We start from the raw sequence: 27430 nt of genomic DNA, 5'->3' as shown, positions 1-27430 counted from the left end.
ACATGATATTATGTGTATTGTTCAAAACTAAAACATTTACTAGTACTGAATTTTTAAATTGTAAAGATGATGAAATAGAGTGAGAAAAATATCACCCCAACCAGTATTCTAACATTTTTTCTCTTTGTATGAATCCGAAATAGCACAAGTTCTTAAAGAATTCATGCAGAACACAGATTAATTTGTGCCCTTATCTATTTAAACCAATAAATCAAGATTTCCAAGGTCCTTTAAAGTTTAAGAATATAATTTCACTTAAAAATTAATTTTTCATTTGGCAAAGTGATAAATTGATGCTTAATTTTCATCGTTGAACTGATAAGAAGCGAAATTCTGCAGATGTTAGAGCGTTGATTTTATTCAAAACCGAAGTAAAGAATGCCGCATATTATTTGATACTGGTATTTCTTGGCAATTCTCCATGAGCGCTTTGTATGTATATCCAAGAGAATTTGAAATATTTAAATGTCAAATAAATTGTTTTGAATAGTATGCAGCTATACTTGCATTATAAAGAAGACCTTCTTTTAAATCTGGATACATAATTATGTGCCAAACGGACAGACAGATACATAAGCGAATAGGTAGACACTATCAATAGTATTTTTTGTATTTGTGTATAAATGGTAATGGTTAGTTGGAGGTACTGGCTAATTTATACTGGGTCCGGATTTATCAAACTAGATAAGCTTAAATTTGTCTTAAGTCCATAGTTTTTTGCTTAAGTCAGGTTTATCAATTTTGCTTAAAAATTGCTTAAAATTAAAAAGTCGATTGTAGGAATGCGCCATCTCAGACGATTTTTAAGCGAAGATTTTGCTACAATAGTTTAATAAATCAGCTTAACATATTTGCTTAGGGACATCTTAACTTTTTTGACTTAAGACATACTAAGTTGAGATTGATAAATCCCAATTTTTTGACTTAAGACATACTAAGTTGAGATTGATAAATCCCAATTTTTTGACTTAAGACATACTAAGTTGAGATTGATAAATCCCAGGCCTGATTCTGGTTCTGCTTGTTCTGCAAGTTTCCTCCTCTCCCACTCCATTATGCCATAATAGAATATGGTAATTTCTTTTAATAAATTTTTATTAATTCCTATCTTCCCACTCCCAACCCGTGACCATTCTCTTTAAGAGAGAACTTTACCGTAGTAGAGCACCAGATCTCCTTTGCTGTGACGTACTTGCCAGAGAGAATGATTGTGTAAAAATCAAATGGAATGAGCCAATCTTCTCAGCCATCAGTGCACTCTGAAACAAGAACTAGACTAAACAACATGTCTGCTAAGGAAATACTGGTGAACTCCTCCCTGTATTCATACTTATATGAGGAAAATGTATATTTTTCTATTCATTGAGAGACGACAATAGATTTAACATAAAATATTGATGTAAAAAATAGAAAATTTGAAAAAATTGTTGATTAGCTAATAGTATAATTGGCAATGAAATTTTGTTTTGAATTCTCATTTTCATGATAGATAATCAAAAATATATTTAAAAAAATATTGAATTTTATTATATTTTTAATTTTTTAGCATAAATTCGGGGTTATATGTATTTTGATACTAACTTTCAACAATTTTTATTGCGTGGTACTTATTCATTCAATGCACAGATTATGTGAACGTAGCACGTGTGAGTATTGTGAATAATTCACCGCATTATATATTTAACTTGACGATTAATTCAGTATTGTTGATTTTGCTTAGATAAGCATTGTCTATTTGCAGTGAAAATTGAGATTTGTTTATAATGGTGGAACGTTATGGCCCTGTTTTGAATGCAATTTGCATCATTATTACCTAGGTAATTGCATGTATAAACAATCGTATATAAATATGTAATTACCTCCACTCTCTGTGGATCATTCAAAGCTGTGCTCTTTGCAATTTATAATTGGAGAAAATTCAAAAAGTACACTGGATCTTTAGAATGTTTACATAATTCTCAGACCATATAATGTCCCTAGCCTATGATAATGGTTTGGAAAATGTCTGGTAGTGATGTTTCTGCTGTCTAACTGTCCATTGAATCACATATGCAAGGCACTGATTGCTATTTAGACAGTTGTTAGCAGTAGCATTGGCAGATTTATTGGTGGGAGAGCGTTCCCGTCCCCCAACGTATTCAAAATTTAAAAAATAATGGAGAAAAAATGAAAGTTGTATTTAAAATTTGAAAGTGTCATTTCCAGTAATCTGGCGGTGCCATAATCATAAAATTTCTTACCGCCGCCCCATGACTTGGGGGGGAGGGGGAGGGGGATGGATCCTCTCTGTGAAAATCCCTCCCTTGGCTCCTCTATTACCAATTTCTTGATCTGCCACTGGTTAGTTTTAATTAGATTTACATTTTACTAGCAAACATTTTGAAAAACATCAAATACACAACCATGTATTATCAATATTGTGCATCCCACAAGAATAGGTAATATCACAAATATGAGTAGCTTTTTCTGCCACAAGCACAGGTCCCAGATCTCCTGTGACTTGACTCCTGAGTCTCCTAGAATTGTTATGGTCTAAACGCTCTTGTGAGTAGCAAAAATCTTCCACAACTAAACCTATTTCCTGCAAATTCTGATTGATTGCATATTTTTGTGTCTACTGCTTGCGAGTAGACACATTCCTATAATCTGTATACACCATTTTCGGCAAATTTGAAATGAATATTTCTGAAAAACCTTGCAACTACCACTGAGGACTTCCTGAGGCCTAGCATTTCGATCTACATAGTTTTACTATCATGGATTAATTAAACGATAAAACTAAATTACTGACGAGCACAAATATTTTAAATCGGAGAAATAACGGAATTTTGATATTAAAATCTAGCCTAAGTCCTAAGAAGCTATTTCAGTGTTTACATACAGTAATTAGTAATTAGATCATATCTGTTGTATGCTGTTGCTATAAGCACAGGTCTAGCGGCGCTATCCACTGCGTGGTGCTTTATTTCTAGGCAGCTGCTGCTGCTCAGGCTAAGCCACCGGAAGTGACAGTCCCCCAGTGAAAACTTGCGAGACGTTGGTGGCACTGTTTCAAAATAGATCCGATAAAGTGGTGTACAATTTCAAAGCTGGACACTCACCACGCGCAACGGTTGTCGGCCGAAGCGACACCATGACGCGTACACAACAGATTGTTTTTTTAATAACAATTCGTTCAGACAATTACGGACAATCAGTAGATGGTGTTGTGTCGTCTAACGCTCACAGGGCAGTGGAGTTGGGTTCGTCAGCCAACACCGTCGTACGAGTGCAGCAGTGTTAGTAAGTGTGATGTATTTTTTAAGGTAAATATGGAGAATTTTGGTTCTTGATCTTTGATTGATGTAGCTGTAAATTTCAACTCTGATACTTCTTTGAGAAACATGGTTAGCATAAAATAAGTTGCATGGATCCTATTTAAAATTTTGCTTGATTGCAGCTTACTCTAAAATTCTGCTCACACAGTCAAGTGTACCATTAGCTATAATATAAATAATCTAGTTGTAAGTATGCATTTATGCTGTGCAATGAAAATCCTAGAAATTGCCTGATATCTGCTGTATGAGCCTGATTTGTTTACTTGTACAAACCATTTGGATTTGTTATCTTTTATCTTATAAGTACTTTATTATCTAGTATACATTTTTATAGTGGTTTGTAGATTCAAGTATTATCAATAATATCCATAATACCATCAAACTGTCAATCACCATATTATTTATACAGTACTTAGTTCGCTACAGATTCCGTGGTTTTGATAAGTACAATAAAACAAAGGAGATTTTTGTGGGTTTATTTCAGGTAATAAGGGGTATTTAATAGTACTTTTAAAACTTTAAGTTCCAAAGTTTTATAGTAGAGAATTTTAAAAATCTTAAAATTTGTTCTATTTTTCCAAACATTTTTTTATTCATCTTTTTGTAGTCTTCCTGGTAAAGCAGAATTCTTATGGCTAATTTTAAATTGATTGCTATGAGCTACAGTATCCACCTTCCTCAACCCAATCATGGTTTATAATTTTTTTATGACACCTAAATGGTTAGTAACCTATGGAGGATTGGGATTAAGTCAGACATTCATTGATTTAATGACAAACACATGATTTATATACAATTACGTTTTTCCTTTATTTTTTTATAATTTCACCGCATTTCACTTTACGAGCTAGTCCAAGCTTTGAGTGCTTTGAGACTGGTGTAAAGCACTCTATAAATCTAACCATTTTATTATTATTATTATTGTTATTGTTATTATTATTAACTCTTTATAATAATTATAATAATAAAATCTTTATTTTACAATGGAAGCTTGCTCACCAAGTATTGACTTTATGTAATCCGACTAATAAGTTGTATCCTTAACACAGTTTTTAATAATTGTCCAATATAAACCTTCAATTTTCTTTCAAGGAATTTTGTTTTACAGTTTTCAAAAAGGTTATACTATTTTTCTTACCTATACTGTTTAGCTAAAAAAACATCCATTGTTGCTATATATATTAAATTTGTACAATATATTAAAAAATCTGACAAGACAACAATATTTAGTGAATTTTTCATTGTAATTATCTCTTACAAAGTGATCTCTTGTCAGTGATCAACCAATCTAAGATCAAAGTACCGGTATCACAAATCAATGTTCATGTAAAACCGAGGGCCATTTCTTTGCTAGAATTGTATACATAGCCCTTGAGAATAAGGCCTTGTAATGATGCAATATATTTTTCATATTCATAAGCTGAAAACATCGGAAAAGACAATATCTGTAATTACATTTGCTCTGATATCAAAAGCTAACCATCTTGTGGAAATTTTTCATTACCACACAAGAGTTCTTATGTTGAATACATGAAAGTTCCTATTCTACTGTACACCCTAAACAGTGATGGTACTACTGCTTCCCTCATCCCCACATCCAGATAATTATCTTGCTTGTTTCCCAACTCAATCGTAATTATATTAATTACATTTAGTGAAGTCGACACAGAGTTGTCATTTATCATGATCAATACAAGGTAATGCATTTATCAAACTGTACTTTGAAGTAAAGATTCTGTGCAATTAAATAAATATAAGCAACCACATGGAAGGAAACGTTACCTAGTGTTGTGATAATATTCCGGTCTGCTATGACAAAACATTCTCCCCCCCCCCCTCTAAAATTTTACCTTTCCCCTCTTTTTATTTTTTTAATTTACTTCTAGCTACCCCTGTGTTTCAGATCCTGGAATAGCTGATAAAACTTGTAGTAAGATATAGTGACTCAATTTCGCATAGAAACTACAAAATTTGGGTTGTTACGGAATCAGTTGCAGCTGCTGCAGTGTTTGCTGAGAGATAATGGTCCTGGTTCTTGCGCTGAATTATAAAGCGTCTAATCGCTCAGCTCCTCGACACTTACATGAGAGTTAGGCAGGATAGTAGACAATGTATGCATTACATATCGGTACTGGAGCTGCACTGCGACTGACATGGGTTGACTTTTGTGTGATTACACTTTCAGTGACGAAGCAAGTGGATCACAAGTAAAAAGAATAAGCGAAAAGCAAAATGAAAAAAGAAATTGAACGAAAAACAAAACTAATGAGTTATGGAAAAACAATATGTACATATAAATACAAAATTAAATGTGGCAAACCAGTCACTCGTCGCTAAAATCGATATTGAGTTATTAATAAAGAGTTAAAGAGTAAAATAAGAGCTATAAAATGGTAAAAATCAAAAAGTAAATCCAATATTTCTTTATGAAGTCGCAAGCATTTAAACATACAGCTGTTTAAAGAACACTACAGGAGAAATCAGCCTTCAAAGTTTATGATTTCATCATCAAATCCTTAAAAATTGTTGTTTTAACATTGAAAATTAGGAAAATAACAGCACAGAATGATATAAAGGTTAGTTTAGTGCAATAAAATAGATCTTTTAAAATTTGACATTCCAGCATTTTTTGACCATTTTCTCTGAAACACGATTTGCGACGAGTAACTGGTTTGGCTTGTCTGCCACAAATACAAAAATATAATTGTTTTAATTTAAAATTAGACTATTCTTTACTTTTTTCCAAAGAGTGAACTACATTCTTTGAACATATTCTTTACACTGAATCCGTATTTTGAAATTGGAAAGCTTACTGAATAGAAATCAGAAAAATGTGTAAGAAAAGGACATGGGTGTTCAGGTCATTGGAAATTTAGTCAAAATTTTCAGTTCGTATCCGATGCGAATGCAGCTTGTTTGTCTTCTGTACTATTCGCACTAGTATTTTACAGGAAGTGCAGCTTCGTAGAATTGAACAACAGACTTAAAAATCGTCCTGGTTTAGTGGATGCACAAAGGAGACTGCCACATTTTAACCAATTGAACTACGTTTTCATAACTTTCTGGCTGAGTGCAAATTTTGCACAAGAGCCATTTTTCAAATTATCCATATGAAATAAATATATTCTCTCATACTTTGCTCATTAATCAACAAAATAAAAATTACTTTTAAATCTTTGAATGATTTAAAATTAAATTTTTTCAAGACGTATTTACAAAGTCAATATTAATTTGTCATTTGGTGTAGATTTACGTATTGACTTGGGTCCTGCTAATTACTACCAATGTTTGATCATATGCACCGAAAATCGAAGAGCTAGTGTTTGTTGAGGAATCTGATAAGATTATTGGCCTAAACCATCGGTCCTTGTACATTATCCTAGTTCTTAACATTGACGGCGAAATACAGAAATGTATCATTGGCTTGAGGGACAATTAATCATACTGAATATATCTGTCAAGGGACGAATGTTGACTGTTCCTTACCATTTCATACATGAACATTAATTATTAATTGCCTGCAAACGCCAATACATTTGAAATTGAACTCAACTATCTGTCGGAACAATACCGCAATGAGACAATTGAACTTTTACATTTCTCTGAGCAAAACTGCTAACTTAATCTGCAATAATAGAAATTTTATAACATTTACAGACACGTACAATAAATCAAATTTTCTTATGTAGGTCGTTGGGTAATCTGTTTGCCAGTAGGTTGAGAATTGTCTTGTATTCTCATAAATTTCTTGTGAGCTGAAATAAAGGCCTGCTGCATATTATGAATATCTCGTTGATTGGGAAATGGTTGATTATATTGCTTTAGGCAGTGTTTGATGGTTCAGTCTCAATAATATGTTTCTCTGAACATTGATATAATCAACAAAATGAAGGAATTTGGAGCAATAAGTGCAAAGCTTTACTGGTTTACTAATTTATTGATTTTTAAGAAAGATTCAGTTCAAAATTTTAGCAAATTATTTTAGATAAGGAAGTTTGGAAAATCCACTTACCAAACTGATTATTTGTAGCCTAATATATTTGGAGCCAATCAGATACATAGAAACTATAATTTTTGGCACCTCATATGATGCTAAAAAATAAAATACTGAAAATGAATTGGGTTTTTTTTGGAGGTGGGGGGTTTGGGTGTGGGGAGAAGTTTTTAAGACATCCTTCAGGTTGGATGTTAAGCTGTTAGTTTATACCTGCCAACTTACGCATAATGTGCGAGTCTCAGGAATGAGCATCCACTTTTTACGTCTCACGCCTACGTTGTATCATTTTGCGCATCATCATTTTTTTTTTGTATAAAAGATAAAATGTATAGGCCAAGTACCCTAAAATACATAAAAATTAAGTGAATTTGTTATTAAAATGTGAATACTGTCCATATAAATTTCTTTTAACGAAGCTATGCCGAATGAACGATTGTAAATAGTAGCAGCACCACCACTACAATTTAAGAAAATAACATAGTGGGTGCTCTATTTTGTGATTTTTGCATAGAGGGCGCTATATACAACTTCTTTTTTTTGTTTCCCACAGGTATATTAGTTTTGAGTGTGTAATAGAACATCTCCAAAAACTAATCATCATGTATTAATTTTTTTATATTTCCTAATACATAAAAGAAGCAGCCATGGTAATTTTTATATTAAAAAAAAGTAGTAAAAGTAAAGGTAAGCAATTAATTTGTATCTCGCAAGGTCAATTGTGCCTAAATTACATGCGGGTGTGATTAATGAGTATTAATACTGCTGTAGAAAGATGTTAATTATCACATCCTTGTATAATCACAGGGGTTGAAGTGAACCACAGTGTTGGGTTCTAGTTCTACTGGATAAAGTCGACCTCCTAAGTACTCCAAAAGTGAAGAAGTCTAACAGGAGGGGTAGAAACAGGGTCAAATGATAGGAAACGTCCACCTCCACAGTCATGAGCAGGCTTATGCCATACCTCCTCATGGACCTAATAGGTAGGAATTACACAATCATCGGTAGAGAAATCTCGGAGCAACTTTGCTCTAGGCTTCCAGTTTTGATTTCTTTTCTGAGGGGACTGGGTTCTACCATCCAAACTATAATTAAGGGTCTTACACTAGTGCCAATGTAGGTGGTGCCCCTATCATGAGGAGGAGGGACATGTCTCCCACATATTTGTAAGGGGGGTTGTTCCCCTCACTTTTTGTCCCCCTCACTTTTTGTCCGCAATGTAATTTCATAAGTCAAGAAGATGCCTGAAAATTGTTGAAATGAACTGCATGAAGGACCAGGTTTTAACGAAAGACCGCTGTACAGGCAGAGTGAATCTTATTTTATAGCAAGATACCGGTATAAATAAATAAATATAATTTGTCAAGTATGAGAAAAAGCGTATAAAGATAAGATTGAAGTAGGTAAAGTTGAGTAAATACATCAAAGACAATTAAGTTTTATTTTCTATGGTACATCACAGCGATTAATCAGATTGATGATGATGAATTTTACTATATAAAAGTGTCATTTCCGGAAATCAAGAGGTACTATTTCCCCAAATTTTCCCATCTATGATGGGGCTGAGATGAGTGTGGACTTATGGCTCTGTAGTAGGTAAAGTAATACATCAAAGACAATGTTTTTAAGTTTCATTTTCTATGGTACATTACACATATTTAGATCTCTATGGTTGCTGAAAGTCGCTGATAAAATACCACGAGAAATTTGTTGGCTCTTCATTTTGACAATAATGGTGGTGTGAGGATGAATTTTACTACAAAAGTGTCATTTCCAGGCATCTAGAGGTACTATTTCCTCAAATCATGAAATGTCCCACCTACTTTTCAAAACACATCTGTGCCCTTAGCCCCTATCTTACCTCTAAAACTACAGAAATGCAATTGAAGGGTATGTCATAGTGGTTTGAGAAAATTGTTATCCTCATCGACTAATATTGTGTTGTTGTTCTACTGACTGATGTAATGATACTATTGCTACTGTCCTTGAATTTTTAACTTTTATTTGGGAGACATTTTTCTTAAAGTATTCCGTAATGTTCAGTTAACTGATAAATCCATCATATGATGCAACTTATCATTCATAATTCATAGATTTATTTTCCATTTTGAATTTAACAAATGAAATTCATTACTGAATTCTGTACCTTCATTATACAAGATTACTGTTTTCAATTTCAAATCAAAAAGTTTGTATGAATGATATACTAACACAGATTCAGCTAGATGGAATGGTACAGAAAAAGATTAATTTTCTCTATTAGTGAGAAAGGAAAGAATATTAATTGATTTGTGCCGTAATACTTTAATGTATACTATTATGATCATCAGCCTCCTCCTATGTGACGACTTACCCCATTAACTTTATCCTTTGGGGATGTTGCAAAAAGCTTTGATGTAGCCTCTAATGCCCAATTAAAAAATCCATCTAAACCCTTTCATGTACGATCAAAACATGTAATTCTGTAAAGTTCTTTAGCTAGATCCTTACAATTGTGCATGGAATTGAGATGCCAAGTGTAGTAACTTACAAAATATCTTTCCTGTGCAATGACAGGGCATTCTCAGTTTCATGTTACAAATTGTTCGATGGACTTGAAATTCTGAAATAAAAGATGAATGAATGATTGAATATTAATAACATACTGGTATTCGTAAATGATACTCAGTGGCCCACCATTGACCCTTGTGAGCTTGCTACATGCAGGCTATATTGAAGTGCCTGGGGTTAAGATTTGTGTTTACCTCTATGGTCTAATGGCACGAGGCTGTAGGTTGGTATGATTATAACCTCTTATGTTCCTATTTAAGCACTGATATTAGTATTTATATTAGGTAAAATGATTATGATAATCTAGAAGATAAAGTTAAGAATGTTGCATTTCAATTACTGGTACAACATGGCACATTAAATACAAATATTAAACTTCCATACCACCATATATAGGTAGGCCATAGCCTTCTTCAGTCTTCTTCGCTATGTAATTTGCAGTCATTCTCACAGAGTGCTTGCAAATACAGGTTATACTATACAAATAATATGTATTTGGTATTCCAATACAAGGTTTGTTTAGACTTAGTGAGAATATATGAAAATCCGAATAGATTTAAAGAATGGGAATCTGCGAGCATGAATTTTCTTCAGTATTGGGCAGTTGGCCACTAGATGTGTATCTGTATACTATGAATGCACAAGCTGAATTGCTCATCTCTTTGTGGGTGAATGTGCTCTTGTTATTGCTTTTCAAAGGGTGCTGTAATGCTAGAATACCTTTCACACTTAGGTACCAGAATTCATCTACCCTCCCCAGGGAGCACTATAAGAAATCTAGAAAATCTATATTACAAATGGACAGATTTTGAAGCCAATACTGCAGCCAACAATTTTATGATCGTGATAAATATACTTTAAGAAATATCAATTGTTAATAACACAATATTAAATATATAAATAAAAATTAGTAAAGCAAAACAAAATTGTCTATTTCTTTTTTTTTGGATTTTAATGAAGATAATATATAGAGTATGAACATTATGTAAACAATGATAAGCTTTGCAGAACTGAGATGTTATTCTCTCAACATTATTTGAATTCTTTGGCAGTACAATAAAATGATAATAAATGATATATAGCTTTCTGTTGTTTTGTATAATGACCAACCTTGGTGTGCTGACAGTTTTTGAAGTGTCATTACACTTTTATACCCAGAGGTTAATCAATCGTTTTATTTCTCATTGCATTGCTACACCAGCCAACTCTCACGCATAATGCACAAGTCTCATGAGCATCCAATTTTTGCGTATCACACCCACGTTTTATCTCGCACATCATAAAAATTTTATAAAAGATAAAAATGTATATGCCGATTATACCCTAAAATTCATAAAAATGATGTGAATTCGTTGTGAACACAGGTCATATACATTTACTTTAACTAAGCTTTACCGACCGACTACTAATCAGTAGCAGTTCGTCACTGCAATTTAAAAAAAGAAAAAAATAACAGAAGCGCTCTATTTTGTGATTTTTACATAGAGGGCGCTATATACAAATATCTTTTTTTTTTTTGTCTCATGCTTTTGTTTGTCTTCCAAATAATACCATTTTATGGGCTTTTGAATGTTTATCAAAATCTTATTTTCCCGCATTTAAAATTGCATTCATTCATACTAACGGTAGCTTGATATCAGTAAATGTGTGTGTTAGGAAAGATCTGCACATAAGACAAACATGATTTAAAAATAAAAAATTTGTATGTTTTGTGCGTATAGAAATGAAGTCTATCATTATTTTAATTTCTGTACTAGATACAGTTTCAAAATTGTCAACATTTTGTGATTAAGTAGATTTGCCATGTCTAATTATGATGAGATTGAACGCCAACAATCTTATTGCTGCGGGGATCACTTCCTCTTGTTTTGCTTTCATTGCCAATCTGTAATGGTGTGATGTACACAATGCAACACTCTTAACGTAATTTCAGTTTGCCAACCAGCGTTCAAAAGTGTTATTACCACTCTCATAACTTTGATTATTGGACAATAAACATGCCATGATTGTTGCGCCTGAAGCAAACATGATTCAGAGCGCAACATGTCTCAATTCTCACCCATTATCTGACATTTGTAACAAAAATCTACTAGGAAGCTAAAGATAGAAAAATATTATTCCAGAATATGTAAACTCTATTGTTGACATATGAAACAACCTCTTAAAGCAAAAAATAATATATCAGAATATGTTGTCTATTTTGCTACATACATGGTACAATAGGATACAATATATTATGTATTTTATTACATAAAAGTTCCTCCTAAATGGATATAACACTGTGGGTAGTATGTTGTTAACAGATAATAATTACAAAGTGATTTATGGAGAATGGTTTTAGAGTGCTTAATTTATTATTTACTATAGGAAGAATTGCTATAAAAACTTAACCCGGAAATCCTAGCTGACAAGTACACAACTTTATCGCATATAAACCACCCCGATAGGAGCACTACTGTAAAATTAGACTAAAACCTAAAATGACTCCTTAATATACAGTATTTTATCACTGGTGATCTGTAATGTTGTTGTGTACATTGGAAAATATTTAGAACAAAAAAGTTTTCTGTGTCAGTGAGCCTAAATTAGATGTTTCTTTAAAACAGCATGTGTTGCTAGATTTATTTTTATATCCCTCATTGATTATTTGTCCAAAAAGGAAGCCATATTGATTGCTTATAGATCCAGCAAACTGATTAGATCGCTGTATAGTGATATTCTATAATTATAGGCCATTATGGACGTCATAATATAGTCATCTAAGTTAAGATCCTCTGTAGACTGCTTATAGCATTCTGTTCCAGATCGCTTAGTTCATAACTTGTTATTTTAATAGTAATCATATATTTTAAAACAATTTAATGGACAACCACATGCAAGGGTTTGCTTACCCTATCCAATATCCAATAATCTGATTTCATTACAGTTGAGGAGATTTGTGGACCCACCACGAGCAGCCCATGGATGTTATTATTCTGTGAATTAACACATAATAAAAACTACCATTAGATAAATAATTAAATTTAAGTTATGTTCCTTTGGACTAAGAAAAGGACTACTTGGTTTTATAGTATAACTTTCCATCAACTGTGCATCTTACTATGTCATCTTCCGAAAAGCTCTTCTTAGTAACAGTAAGTCATTTGCTCCCAATGCCATATGTGTGCTGCTGAGATTTCTCGAGTTTTATCGCTTGATTAAGTGTTCTTGCAGATGTTTTTTTAATACCTCTGTCGCCGTCGATGTCGGTATAATGATGCAACTGCTAGCCCATATGCAATCACAGTTGCCTTGTGGTTCTCGTTCAACAGACAAAAAAAAGTAAAATGATTTCTGAAAGGTCTAATCATATGATATGAACTTTCATTTGAGAGAATCTGATTTGGTGGTGTATGTTACTTTTTTATCTATGGTGTATTATTCAGATTGATCAGCAAGAATTTCTTTTTTTTTTTAACTACCTTATTTTTGTCTACTAATCTTTGCCAGTGTCATTTTACAACTCTATTTAATATTATAATTACAGGAGGATATATAATGTATTCATTGTCATTTTTTTCTACCATTATACATTACAAATGGACATCATATATTTTCTTTGCTCTAATCTATTTTGATTTTTTTTTCAGTTTATTCAGATCAAACTAATTAGCCTTTTGTTATTTATGTTTCATTTACTTCATTTCATTTCCATTCTTTTCTCATTGCCTTCATCAGTCCCGAGCTGCCCATATGAGGCACTCTGTGAACGTAAGCCTATTTACAACTCAAAAACTTTATTCATATTTTGGCCTGCTAGGCCTTTTTTTCATACTACTTGGTCTGCAAATCATTTGGGCTTCACATTGGCAGGGCACTTTGTTTTAACAACGCTTGCAAAATGTTACTGTTTATATAGGTTTTTTAATAACATTTATATAGTTTATTTTTATGGTTGTATTCATTCAAAAGATCATTCCATTTGAATTCTACTATATTATGGTATTAGTGTTTCTTGTCAGTGGATGTAACGATAAACTTGACATTAGTGTCGTCTGCTCATCTAAAATCCATTCTTTCTGCACAGTGTCAAAGTTGATGGATTCTATCTGCAGTTGCTGTGTTTTCGCTTGTCTTGTGACATTTTTTTCTTGTTCTTTACTGCGTTAAGCTTTAAATCCAGTTGCTTTTGTTAACACCAGTGTTATGTGTTTCTGTGATTTTATATGTGGTTTAAAGAATATTCATTGTATTTTTCCCTTGACGTGCATGAAAATCATACATCATATTTTATATTATTTCTTAAACATCTGAGAATCACATTTTTGGTGTTGTTAATGTTTTCATTTTTTTAACTATACACAATTTTCAATTCTTTAGGCATTTTAGCATCTCCTTTTTCAATAAATTGGTTTTAGAATTATGGTACTATTTATTCATAATCCTACTTTTACTTTTCTTTTTCCTGTTCTAAATTTATCACAGATCACAATTACCTATCACTAAATCCTCTCTACCCCTTTATGTCATATTTATATTTTACTATGTACTGTATTGTGTAGGTTCAGACAAGTAATAATTATAATGAAAATGCTTTTATTTTGAAATGAATAAATCTTGATCAGTCATACAAAACAAATTAGCAGATATATTATATGAAAAATAAAAATAAAAACAAATTTAAGAATTATGAATAGAGGGGGGCTCAGGTAGCAACTTTTACAGATGGAGGGTTCACCAACATGGTGCCTGAGATATAACATTGTTATGGATATCTCTTAGATGACAGTAAATGTCTCTAAGGCTTAGGTTTGAATCTGAGACAACTCATTTATAGTCATCGTTATACTCAACCTTTGTACTGTCCAGCTTTACGCCCATATAGTCAGTGAGGCTGTCAAACCCATCCTGGGATTAACCAGAAAAAAAGTAACCTGTGAATGAGAATTGACTGCAAGTCAGATCCCACCCTATTAGTTTCCTATGATCAACAACCATTGTGCTATTTTTCTAGAATGAATCTAGCTTATCTTTAAGAAAGGGCATTTTGTGAGGTGCTCAAGTCCTTGTTATTATATGCTATATTGGGTATATTAGTATGATATATTTTACACTTAGTTTTGATGAGGTTTCAATGAGGTTTCCGAGTGGAATGCATCTAAAGCCGGACACTTACTGTGCCCGGCGGTCATCGGGCAATGTGATTCTATCGAGAACCCAATGCCACGGTGCGCATGCAACGGACCGTTTTTGGTGACGATCCGTTCTGACTGCCACCGATAATCAGCAGACAGCGTCGCGTCGTCTGGCACTCATAGGGAGTAAAGTTGGATTCGTTGTACGTCGGTCGTACGATGCAGTGTGTGCCCAGCTTTAGAATTTCAAATTTAAGACAATACCAATGCCCAGTGATGCAAGATCCATTTTCTACTTGAGTGTTTCTCCTAATTGAGAATAGAAGCAAGATAGCTTCATTTAAATAGAGTTTATATATCTAACACCTAAAACATATCCTACTACACTCTCAGGACATGAACCTGTCTGCATTAAGCTAAAGACATCATCATTTGAACTTGGATGTGTTCATCTCCTATAAAGTCAAAATTCAAGGTAGAATTTCACAAGGATAAAATCGGACTAAAAACAATAAATAAAAAATTTTGTTGTGTGTTTTTACCAACATTTACTAATCTTTGGGGTGTTATTCACATCATGACTATATATGGGCACATCATGACTATATATGGGCATACAACAGTTTTTTGTCAAATAAAATTTGATAGTCGAGACAGGGCTTCTTCTTGTAAAATAAAAAAGGTTGCTAATAGGTCAACAAAAGTGTAAAAAGGTCAACAATTTAGCCAATGATAACCAATGCATTAACTGAAACGTGTTTCTCTTCGAACATATTAAAGTTTGTCTTTCAATTTTACTATTTAAATCATAATTAATTGTTGCTATTTAATATGTTTCGTTTGCAGTAGTATTATGCTTAGACGTGATACCATTAAGCTACATAAAGCAGATTTAAACAGTTAATTTTCATAGATGAATATTGAACAATGTTTTACAAGTGGCATATTGGTTCTTGGACTGCTTCATTAAACTTACATAAAAAAGTTCTTTAGCTGCTTTGTGTTAGGTGTGCTAACATGTATCATAAGGCTTGACCATTCAAATCGATTATAACAATAGGCCAACTTTACAGAGATAATAAGAGTAAAATATTGCATAAATAATTTCAAGGCCAGAAACAACAAAAGACAAAATGGAAAGTGTAACTGCTTTATAATGTTTAGGCTCAGTTCAGGTAATTGCCTAGCAAAAAGTTAAGCATCGACTTAAAGGAAAAAAAACAATAAACCAATTCTTTTAAATATTGTATTTCATCTTGAATATTGTGAAAAAAAAAGTGTGTCATAATCATAATGATTTGATTGATCGATTGATTGAATTTATTCGATGCTCAAACAAGATAAAAAATGATATGTGAACAAAAAAAGTAAAAGTATCAGGAAAGCCCATTAGGCCAGAGTCCAGCCCATTTCCAATGTGGTCCAAAATTGCACATTAAAAAATTATGTATAAAATCATTAATGTTTAAAATTTGACAATTGACTTAAAAACATGATATATTTACAAATAAAGCCAACATAAAAAAAATACACAAGAATTATTAATTGGTTATTTCACAACCTGTCATGGCCTCAATTGTGTAAACAAATTGACATTTTGCACTTTGCCATAAAATATTTGATACTGTATGTTATGCTAATTCTTACCATCATTGTGTACATTCAAATTGTTTACATTCACAATCACTTTCACTATTTGTCAGGTTTATATAGCGACTAATACAATAAGCTTTTTTCTGCAAGCTATGGCATTCAAACATAACATATTTGTGCATTTATTATCAGATAACTTAAAACTATGTTGAATATTAGACCACCTTTTCCTATAAAAACTCAGTTTCATTTCGTAATATTTCCAATTAGCCTGTTTATTTCTAAGAGCCCTAAAAAAGAAATTGTTAAGTTTAAGATAATCTGCTATGATGCATCATAGAGTTGATTCACACTGGTGCATTAGATAAAATATATATTTGAACATTTGCTTAAATACAACCATGATACATCAACTGGTGTCTTGGTTCAGAGCCTTGATGGGTTCCATATTGGTTTTTACTAATGCCTGCCTCAGCTGGTGTAATATATATTGATATTTTCCAACTTTAATGTCATAAAACCTTTTAATAGATCCATAAAATCCCTTTAATTGGCAGTAACAATTTTAAAGCTGGCGACAAGTATTGATTATTTCAAATTTTAATCGTAAATTATGATCTCAATTTCTTTTTTCTGGTTCTGTTATCATTGTGTTTGTATTATATTTCAAAGAGAATGAAAATTTTCAACAAATATTTACACTCAGAAAATTTTGTGGATAAAAGGCAGTTATTGTTAAAAATATATGTTGGTATAGATAATAGTCCTTACTTGCACAACAGTCTTTTGATGATTACAGAATATTTTTGTATAAATGCTATTTTACTATCCATGCTGTTGATAATGGATTATTTCAAGGTGTTTAAAAATACTGCACTATGATATATTAAAATCTGTCAGAATGTACATGAGGGGTAATTCTTGTTGCACCACAGTATAGGAAAATGCTTTCTGTTTTAAATTTAACTCATGTCATATTTTGATATAAGGGCAATCAAGCTTGTAACCTGGGGTTTCTATGGTTACACCAAAGCCATTTTTTCGGTGAACCTAGTTCCTGATAATCCAAACCACCCCATCTTTGTGCATCAAACCATCAAAATGATGATGAAATTCACCATTTACATGCTTAGATGCTTCAGTTCCCAAAAAACCTGTTCTCCTGTCCTCCTCAAGAGCTCTTCCTCCTGAATCTCACAAGATTGCCTAGATGTCCATTGGACCTATGGCTCTGACTTCCCCTTCTTATCCCACCTTACCTCGGATTTAAAGAATCCTGGTGAAAGGTGTGCCAATGTAGTTTCTCTGTTACATAGAAAAAACTCAATTTGGTACATAATATACTTTTATTTTGTGTTGTAACAGGGTATAGTTTGGCTTTAATAATATAGTCCATAACTTCTGCATGGAAATGCCTACCTTTTTAATGTCTACTTGGCACTTCCTCACCTGTCATCTCCTATGTGCCTTCTTCCTTCGTATTATTGTAGATCTCAAGTGGTAAGCTGTTCATCAGATCTAATGAATCTAATTTTTATGTTGCAGTTAAAATGTATTCAGAATTTGTCTTTAAAAATAATTGTCTTTTAATAGCTTTGAATTTTAGTAAATAAAATGTTTGTTATACATGTTTATATTAATTATTATGTATGCTTTCTGTTTCCTTTTGGTGCAGACTCATCACAAACCAAAAACCTAAGTGTCTATGTTAATGTATATTTTTATTATGTGTCCCAGCATTACCTCCCTGAAAGCTAGATTATTCCATTAGCATCTACTAATTTCATTCCCCAATTTTGATGCCTTTGAATGTTTGGTGCAAGCTTTTATCATTACAGAATCGTACACATTTTAATGGTGGTTTTAATATAAGCACTAAATATAAGTTCAAATTTTAAATGGTTGAGGGGATTTCTTTTCTGATATTTCATCTTTAAGCAATCTTTGGTATGCTTTTGATCAGGTTATATGTTATTGGGATTGTATGTCAAATGCAAAAAAAAATAAATAAATAAATAAAAAATGAAAAGTATACTTTTGTACTGGTGGCTTTAAGGTTATTGTGATTTCTTAGCTTCACCTGGTGTTGGTAATATTCTTTTCTGGGTGAAAACTGTTAGCAAATAATCATGCATCTTTAAAAAATGAAATGATTAGGAGACAAAAATATTCAGTTGCATAAGTATACCTTTAAAGATCTACTGTCTGACAAATCTAGAAAATCCTGCTAAACTTCAATTAATAAATTAGTTTGCTTTAAAATGTGATATATGATATATGTCAGTCTGCCTTGAACAAAACAAAAAAATAAAAACAAATTTTGCAATGTGTAATGTCGGAAGACAAAACACGTTGAAGAGAGAGAAAGAGAAAGAAATTGCTTATTTAAAGGGATAAAATAAATTGGCAACAATGACAGCAATTTAAAAATATTATAATAATATTTATAATATTATTATTAATATTTTTTCCACATTTTTTTAAGGGAATGAATTATAATAGTTTACTTCTAAATATGAAAGTTAAATTCAAATTTTGAATTTTATTGTTTACCATGTTTCTTAGCTAGAATAACAATAGATTATTCTTGATTTTTGATTCTTGATTCAACGTTGACAGTATACCTTTAAAGACAACTTGTTGGGCATTTATTTTAAATATTTAGCATCCATTCAATTCATTAAAATGTCAACATCAAAAATACAATATAGGAATTTCTTTTCAGTCGGTAGGCAATGGTGGCTCCAGGAATTTTCCCAACAGTGGGTCTGACATATCCAGCAGCGGGGTCCAAACCAAGTGGGTGACTAAAGCCATAGTCAGGGTCCTGGAATGAAAGGCCCTGGTAGGGTTTCATGAGGAGAGTTTTTATGGCTTAATATGGTTCAAATTGTGCTTTCAGACCACAATATTAGGGATCAACAATCAAAATAACATTATTTCAATAGACAGATTATTAATTTTGATCTGCTAACCTCTTGGTGTTAGACGACAGGGGGGGGCCAGGCCTGTCCGATGGGGTAAAAAGTGTTCCCCTGCCCTAGTTGGCGCCACCAATGCGGGTAGCATCTTCCTTTTCATATGCTCATACCAATTTTAGGTATTTCTATGTTTTTATAATTTGCACGTTGAGATTATTATTATTTTGTACCATTTTAATGAATTAATGCATTAAGAGTTTAAAAAAACTTTAAAAAAAGAATTATATTTTTGAAAATGAATACACAACATGTTAAGATATTATAATTTTTTCTGTAACTTGAATTCTAGCTAAGAAAACTGCGGCTGGAACCTTCAGTGGCGATTCATACTTCTACTACGACCTGAGCAAAGGTGAAGAAATAGCCAGCGACAATGACGACATCACATTTGATTTTAGGACGCAGCATCCAAACGGACTTATATTGGGGGCTACGGACGATGATTATATATATGTGGCATTGTCGGATGGGCACTTGCATGTGAAGTTCAATCTAGGATCTGGAGCATTTGATGAGAAAATGGGCTTACAGTCATTATCTGACAACAATTGGCATCGTGTTTACATTCAACGTAAACGACAAAATGTAAGTTAATTATATCTTTGACTTCAAATATAAAACGTAATACAGTAAACAGATTGCTACATGTGGTTATTATCTTTGACCCGCACACTGCTGTGGGGGCAGTGGCATATTTACGTTTACATGGTTACATCTTACAACAGTATGATAAGTCCATCATTGCAAGAAGTTTAAACATTACGATTAAATAAATATCGTGAGTAAACATTATAGTGAAACTATCATATGCGTTTAGGTCTTCTTGTGTGTATGACCTGCTGTAATGCTAACCTGACACTGATTTTGGGGGTCAACGATAATATGAAACAAGAATATTTCAGGTCTAGGTTTGGGATTCGACTTATACACGGTGTCAACATATACTCTGAAAAATACGGATCTCTTGTGTTGAGTTCTTTGTAGAAGGGCTATGTAGAATAGAAGTATTTTCCACTGTTGTTAAACTTGGCTTTACCAAAGTCTGTCTTTTATTTTTTTTAATCAGAAACAGTTTTGTGATCTACGGAAATGCTTTGGCGACACAAATTTGGGTCGCAACCCATAGTTTGAGAAGCAGAGGTCTAGTAGTTATGACACCAGTTACAGTAGTTATTTGGAGATTGTAGGTTCGATTCCCACTCGAATCTCTTACAAATTTTTTTTTCGCAACTATTGGGGAATATACTTAGTTTTTGGTGTTAAACATGTAAGCTAGGGCAAAACATGCCTACTGTTTACATTTCATATGTTCATGGTTGTGACATGTTAAATTTTAATACATAATGTGTGCTACAAATAGAAGAAAACTAAAGTTATAATAAATTATATAAAAGTATTTTAGGGTGAAATTAGGCATGAAACTCTAAATAATAATCTGAAACCATCTGAAATCATAGAAAACTTAAATGTATAGGATGGAGGGCACAATTCATAGACATGGAGTGGATAGTTATAAGAATCACTTTTTTCTCTCTCATTCATATTTCTATCCAATAGTGACTTATGAGTCTAAGCACTTTTAATTAATTTTAGTCCTGAGAAAAAAAAACAATATATGTTATTGTTTGTTATTGTTGGTATATTTTATTGAGTAATGTGATGAATGTAAATGTAGTTGGTATATTTTATTGAGTGATGTGATGAATGTAAATGTAGTTGGTATATTTTATTGAGTGATGTGATGAATGTAATGTAGTTTGATTTGTATAGTGCTTTATACCAAATTTTCAAAGCGCCCAAGGTGTAGACTAGCTTTACTTGTACCATAACTTGCTGCTCCCCCAAGGGTCTCTTCGTGTCTATGAGCTACCAGGTAAACCGGTACCAGCTATCTCTCGTCAGTCCACAACGGTTTGTATGAACCAGTACACCGGGTAACCCCCAAAGTAATTTGTACAATTGGTAATAGAAGACAAATCCATAGACTCTGTCTTACAGGCATTAAGGAGAAACTATTGTTTGTCAGAAATTGCTTATTGATTGGTTGTGTGTAGGGATAATTTTTTTCTTTTAATAAATCAGCTGAATATCTGTCATACAATATAGAGGGCGCCATATGTTGTTTTAAGCCAAGCTACCCAACCACAAAGTCTACAATTAATATTACCAATAAGCTTAATTTTGAACTCTATAGTTTCAAAAGTATTACTTTTTTAAAAATGGAAATAGATTGTGAATTAAACCAAAAATCATCTTTTGAAAAACTAGGTCTGAGAAATGTAGGATTTATCTTTTAAATTTTAAGATAAATTTTTTGTCTTCAAAATGGTATTTCATGTACCACAATAGTTTTCTCAGTGATATTTATTTCATTCTGTCATATTGTATCTTTACTATTACAGAAGAAATTCAATTTTTCATTTCAGTGTATTGAGCTATAGATTTAATCTGAGACTAATTATTAAATCTGTAGTTGACTTTTTTTGATGCACAATGGAATACAGTTCCCATTGAACAACAGCATGCCGTAAATGGTATCCAATAAGCACCTGCTTAACGCATGAATTTAAAGTCGGCTCGGGTCCCGCAATATGGGACCTGGACCGACTCATCTTTATATCTGAACGTGAAAGGTAACAGTTGTTTTGAGCTGCTCACAGGTAACGTGGCCCTGGGCCGATATAACAAGTGTGATTGGGCTCTATGTCTTTGATAAAAGCTTTCCCACTACACCACATTCATGGAAGCCTCTAGAAATGTTATTAGCTGTGCTTTGTTGTAAACAATATTTAATATTAGATTAAGATATTTATTAATATATTTTTTTTCTCAACAGGTTGTCGTAAAAATAAATGACACTTTGATTGAAGAAGGCACAACTAAAGGGGACTTTTCAACATTATCAATAGCCAATAAGTTCTACGTTGGAGGCTGTCCAATGTCGCTCTTTGATAACACTGATAATTTTAGAGGCAATATTCGAGGGGTTAGTGGTTTGTTTTTTTTTTATACTAATTTATTAATGGGCTTAAAGCTGGGAGTTGGTTGAGAGCAGATCAGCATTGAAGTTCTGCATTAAATTAAAAGAAAAGTTGATTCTCTGTTAAGTATGGAGATGCATAGATGTTTAGGTAATGGAGTTGTTAAAGCACAAAATAATCTGTGTAATTACTATGTAATTCTTCAGTAGAACTTTTCTAAAGTCACTCAGATGTTTATAATTACCTTAATATATGAATTATTCACCACAATTTTGACTGGAAAATCTAATTCTGGGTAAGGAAGCAAGGAATGCGATAGACCACCGTAAGAACATTTCAGGTAACAAAAGCAAGCATCCGACTGATCGGGATTAGCCCCTAAAATAGAATTTAAAGTACATCATGCCAACTTGGCGTACGTGGCTTCTTCACCTCCTTGTATTCATAACAATGTCAACATTTTTAAGGACGGCAAAAACATCAATAAAACTCTGTATTATCATTGTGGTCATGATGGTAGCAACCAATCTATTTACTCATAATGCTCTATACTGTTTAAAACAAAATACACATAATACATTATGTTTAACAAAGAAGAGTTTAAAATTGTGATTTGTCCCGAATACAAAAGAAAAAAAAGAATAATAATAATAATATGTATTTTTTTTATATAGTGCTCTACACAACACAGTCTAAGAATGCATTGCCACATTGTATGCCAGTCGTTGTTTGATGCATAAACTATATTAGCGTATTTTGCACTCAAACCTCCTCCGATGTCTAGGTTTAGAGCCCAGCCATAATCGTTGCCTCAACTGCTTCCACAAGATGAGATATGCGTTTATCAATGACCCTAGATCAATATAGTAGCCAGGATTTTCAAACAGTATGGGACAATATCAGGGTGGACCCACTTTACGCGTAAATTCAAATAATGTGGACCCATTTTCGAAAAAGGTTGACTCATTTTTTGCAAAAATCTGAAAAATCTGGACCCATTTTCTTAGAAGTTGACCCATTTTACGTAAAATATGAGATATCTAGACCCATTTTTCAAAAAGTGGACTTATTTTGTGCATAAAACAGCATAATTTATAACTACTTTCAGAATAGTTCTTTCTACAAAGTTTTTACCTAAATAATAGTATAGATTTACATAGTGTTATCCATCAAACAAGATGCTCATGGTGTTTGACGTGTGGACTAGTAGCTCATTCAGTGCCTTGTATCGTTCCTAAGGGTCCCTTTCGTGTCTGTGCCACCCAGTAAACAGATACCGATGTACTGGGTTCTTTGTAGTGCACACAAGTCATTGTGTACATTAGGCCTAACACGGTTTATAGTCCTTATCTGATGAGACATGTTCTCCCACGAGAACCATAGATGACCCTGCCGCTCGAACCAGTACCGATATTATGGTTGTAGGTTGCGGCACGACTTCTTTAAACAATCAACTCGGCCAATCAACTCGTAAAAATTGCTACCCGAGCTGTTGAATATTTGCATATGATTAGATGGAAAATTACACAATGCTTTTGCCATAGTGCTTAAAAGTGCCCAACTGTTAAATTTAATGAATCTGCCAGATACAAAATTCAAAGGCTCATTGTGCCGGAGGGACTGAAGATTATTAAGATATTGGAAATTGGGTTAGTTTCTTTGAAATTAGACCAACATTTATTTACAAATAATCTGAGACAACAGTATTTATATTGCAGTCTTAGACATTATGGCTGGATTTCAGTTGCAAAACTAATTTGTTTGGATTGTTTTTCTTATTTTTTTAAATTAAAAAATCTGATGGATGATTATGTGGAATAAAGAATGACTTGAATCCCTAATTAGCGGAGTGCTTTCACCAAAATAGCTAATCATTTACATTTTTTAATCACTTTTAACTCTTGGTGTAGATTGGTGTTTTGAATATTAATAATGTTTTTCTATAGAGTACTACAGTGTTACGTCACGATACCATGTGATACTATTCCGTTGCTATCGGCGACACAAAATGCGTTCAACTTGATGCCATTTTCTCCACTGACAAACCATTGATCCCAATTTCTAATGTAATTATTAAGATGTTGTATCTTAGTTTTTCTTTGTCAATTTTAATTTATTAAATGTGTGTTCCCATAAGTAATATAATGTGATCTTTTGTGTTTTTAGTACATTTTGATGGTAAATTATTAGGTTTTAGAATACCTATTCCAGAAACCTATTCCAAACCATTAAGATTGTGAAGTCATTCAAGCGTAATGAACGGAACCCAACGTCTGATTGACAACAAAGGGCGCCACTTGGTGTTGTGACGACACGACTGTTGTACTCTATGGATTTACAGTAGTTTGATTTGAGATGAAGTAATGACAACAATGTGAATTGAGATTTCTTTAGATTTGAATGATCATAGCATAAAAAAAATTGTCTCAATAACACCATTAACCATTATTCATAGTAAGTACATCCTTGAAAAGGTTACACATTCATAATTAAATGTATTGAGAAGGATTACAGGGTTGTAATTGACAATAAACCGCAATTAACAGGCGATTATATTTAAATTCCTGTGATTTCTCAATTAGAAACGATACATTAATTATATCATGGAGGAATGATTAGATATACTATACTTCTAAATCTAATCTCCTTGGAATGTTATATGCTATTACTGCAGGTCTCCCTCCAAAATTAGACTTTTGGGACCGGATTTTCATGGTCTTTAGCAGCTTTGGTCTATAACAAGGATAATAATAATTAATAAAAGACATTTGTTAAATTGGAACCACAGAAAAGTTGTCTTTAACTGGAGGTAGACCTATATTTCCAATATACTATGATAGGCCTACATTGGTGTTTGTTGTTGTTGTTTTTTTTTAATAGAAATTGATCTTAAAAGGCTTATAGCGGTACATTTAAATTACAGTTATGATAAAGTAATTCCAATAAACTTTATTACACTACAGTATGTTTTGATAATTCGTATATTAATGCAAAGTTTGTATCACAAGATAAAATAATAATGATAATTATTAGTAATAAATAATAATAAATGAGAATCTGTATCAGGTCAATTAAAAAATTGTCAAAGAATAAACTTGACTAAAAAGCTTTGGAAAATTAGAAAGTTTTGAGATTCTTTTTAAATAAAAATTAATTTGAGCTACTTGCGAATTCACCAAAGGTTATTGTTGTATACCGGTAATGTTTAATATTCAGCACTTTGATTTTATTGCTATTTTTGTTATAAAATGAGGAAATGTATTTTATTGATTTATATTTTAATCCTCAATAAATAATAAATATATTAATAAAATTAATACCAAAAGCCAGGTTTGAGGCCTTTACATAAAGTTGCTATTTCCACTATGTATTGATTCTTTTCCTGCCCATCTAATCGTGCACATTACGTTTTTATTCACATTAGCACTGTTTTAAAAACCCTCTTCACTTTTGGCTCAGTTGGTTAAACCATGTCTTTTTGGATATCTTCTTGCATAAGGACTCGATACCAAAGAATCAGTCTGGCTTCTGCATACTCTAACTATTATACAGTGTATGTTTTTTTGGAAAAGTAGCCCTGGTATTATGAATGTACATGACTACGAAGAGTGTCTCTCTTTGTCAGCTATGATATACTCATTGGCAAGCGTCATATTCAATTCAGCACATTAACGCTGCAAGTTACAGGTTAATTGCCTACCTTTACCTTTTATTTGTGACTTTAATGATAGAGAATTCTGTTAACAACTTCTTATATTTTTATATTTTTTGCAAAGAGTATAATGTAACACAAATCCCAGTTTGGTAGTCTGCAAAACTGTGCTGTATATTTAATTTGTTGATGTAGAATAAAAGTGTCTAAGGGGAGTAATTGCGGTGATTTGAATGAGATGTACAAACCTGTCGTGGAGCGGTAAGGCTTTGATACAAGAGGTTTCTAATTAATGTGGTAAAAAGTTCATTTCTGAGGCTAAGCACTTGTTTGTGTCCTTCAGCCCGACACTTTATGGGTACGTATGTTCCTACCGAAAAGATCAATATTGTTCTTTTATCACTGGATGGATGAATGGATGGATTTATTCGGTGTAATTACCAAGGATAACCCACAAAAGTCTGAGGAAGACTTAAACCCAGTGGGGTCTTTCGGGTGGTGATTGGGCAGTACACCGGAGGACAATCCCCTACTCCTCCGAAGAGTGTACTGAATTCTTTAACATGCACATGGGCCATAATGTACATGTCAGCCATATTGTAATCAGATTATGAAAATATAATGCAAATGAAGAAATATTATAATTAGCTAGATTAAATTTCACAATGGAACATGTGTGACCATTAGAATAAAAATGAACTTAAATTTATGAATAACATTAAAATCAAGCCACTTGATAATGATAATAATATTAATATTCGGCAAATATACAGAAATGTATAGGGAATGGGCGAAATCCCAAAGATGATTTGCTCCCTATCTTTTATAATGAAACAATACAAAACACAATCAGGAAAATTAATCATAAAAAAAAAAAAAAAACATAAAATGCTTAACTGAATATGTAGTCTCTATAGAAAAATATATTTCAGGATTCTTCATCATGTGCATCCCCAATTGTAATATATAGCATTACAAGTATTTCGATGCCAATGTAGCAGTTCTCTACTAAATTTGCATACTTATTGCTTAATTATTGTTCCGTGTTTATTGAAGTTGGTCTATTGATCTGTCATAAATTATCAGATATTATTTGCATAATGATTTTGTAAACAGAGCAGTACTATACTTTCCAAAGTTAATTACTTTTATAAAAGCAAAATAGTAAAAGTATTAGTATAATATTGGACATAATTAACACCCACCATTCTGCAGTGGGATATTTTAGTAAATTCTACTGTCTGTGGT

General features: G+C 32.6%; 1 protein-coding gene across 4 annotated transcripts in view; it reads left to right on the top strand.

Annotated features, from left to right (window-relative positions):
* The first annotated feature begins 13417 nt into the window (after positions 1-13417).
* LOC117110469 (neurexin-3-like) overlaps positions 13418-27430 on the top strand; it is a 79644-nt gene continuing 65631 nt past the window's right edge. For 2 of the 4 annotated variants that reach the window (XM_033253195.1, XM_033253209.1), the window contains exons 1-3: positions 13423-13611; positions 19839-20134; positions 22386-22535. In XM_033253195.1, the coding sequence (XP_033109086.1) occupies positions 13527-13611; positions 19839-20134; positions 22386-22535 (531 nt within the window). In that variant the 5' untranslated portion in view covers positions 13423-13526. Of the gene's footprint in view, positions 13612-19838; positions 20135-22385; positions 22536-27430 lie in introns of all 4 variants that reach the window. The other 2 variants (XM_033253187.1, XM_033253202.1) reach the window with 2 other exon arrangements.

This window comes from Anneissia japonica, unplaced genomic scaffold (assembly GCF_011630105.1).
Source record: "Anneissia japonica isolate Jap-2015-1 unplaced genomic scaffold, ASM1163010v1 scaffold1511_len2985839_cov193, whole genome shotgun sequence".
NCBI lineage: Eukaryota > Metazoa > Echinodermata > Crinoidea > Comatulida > Comatulidae > Anneissia > Anneissia japonica.
The sequence above is the reverse complement of the archived record's forward strand: the minus strand, read 5'-3'. Positions and strand labels throughout refer to the sequence as shown.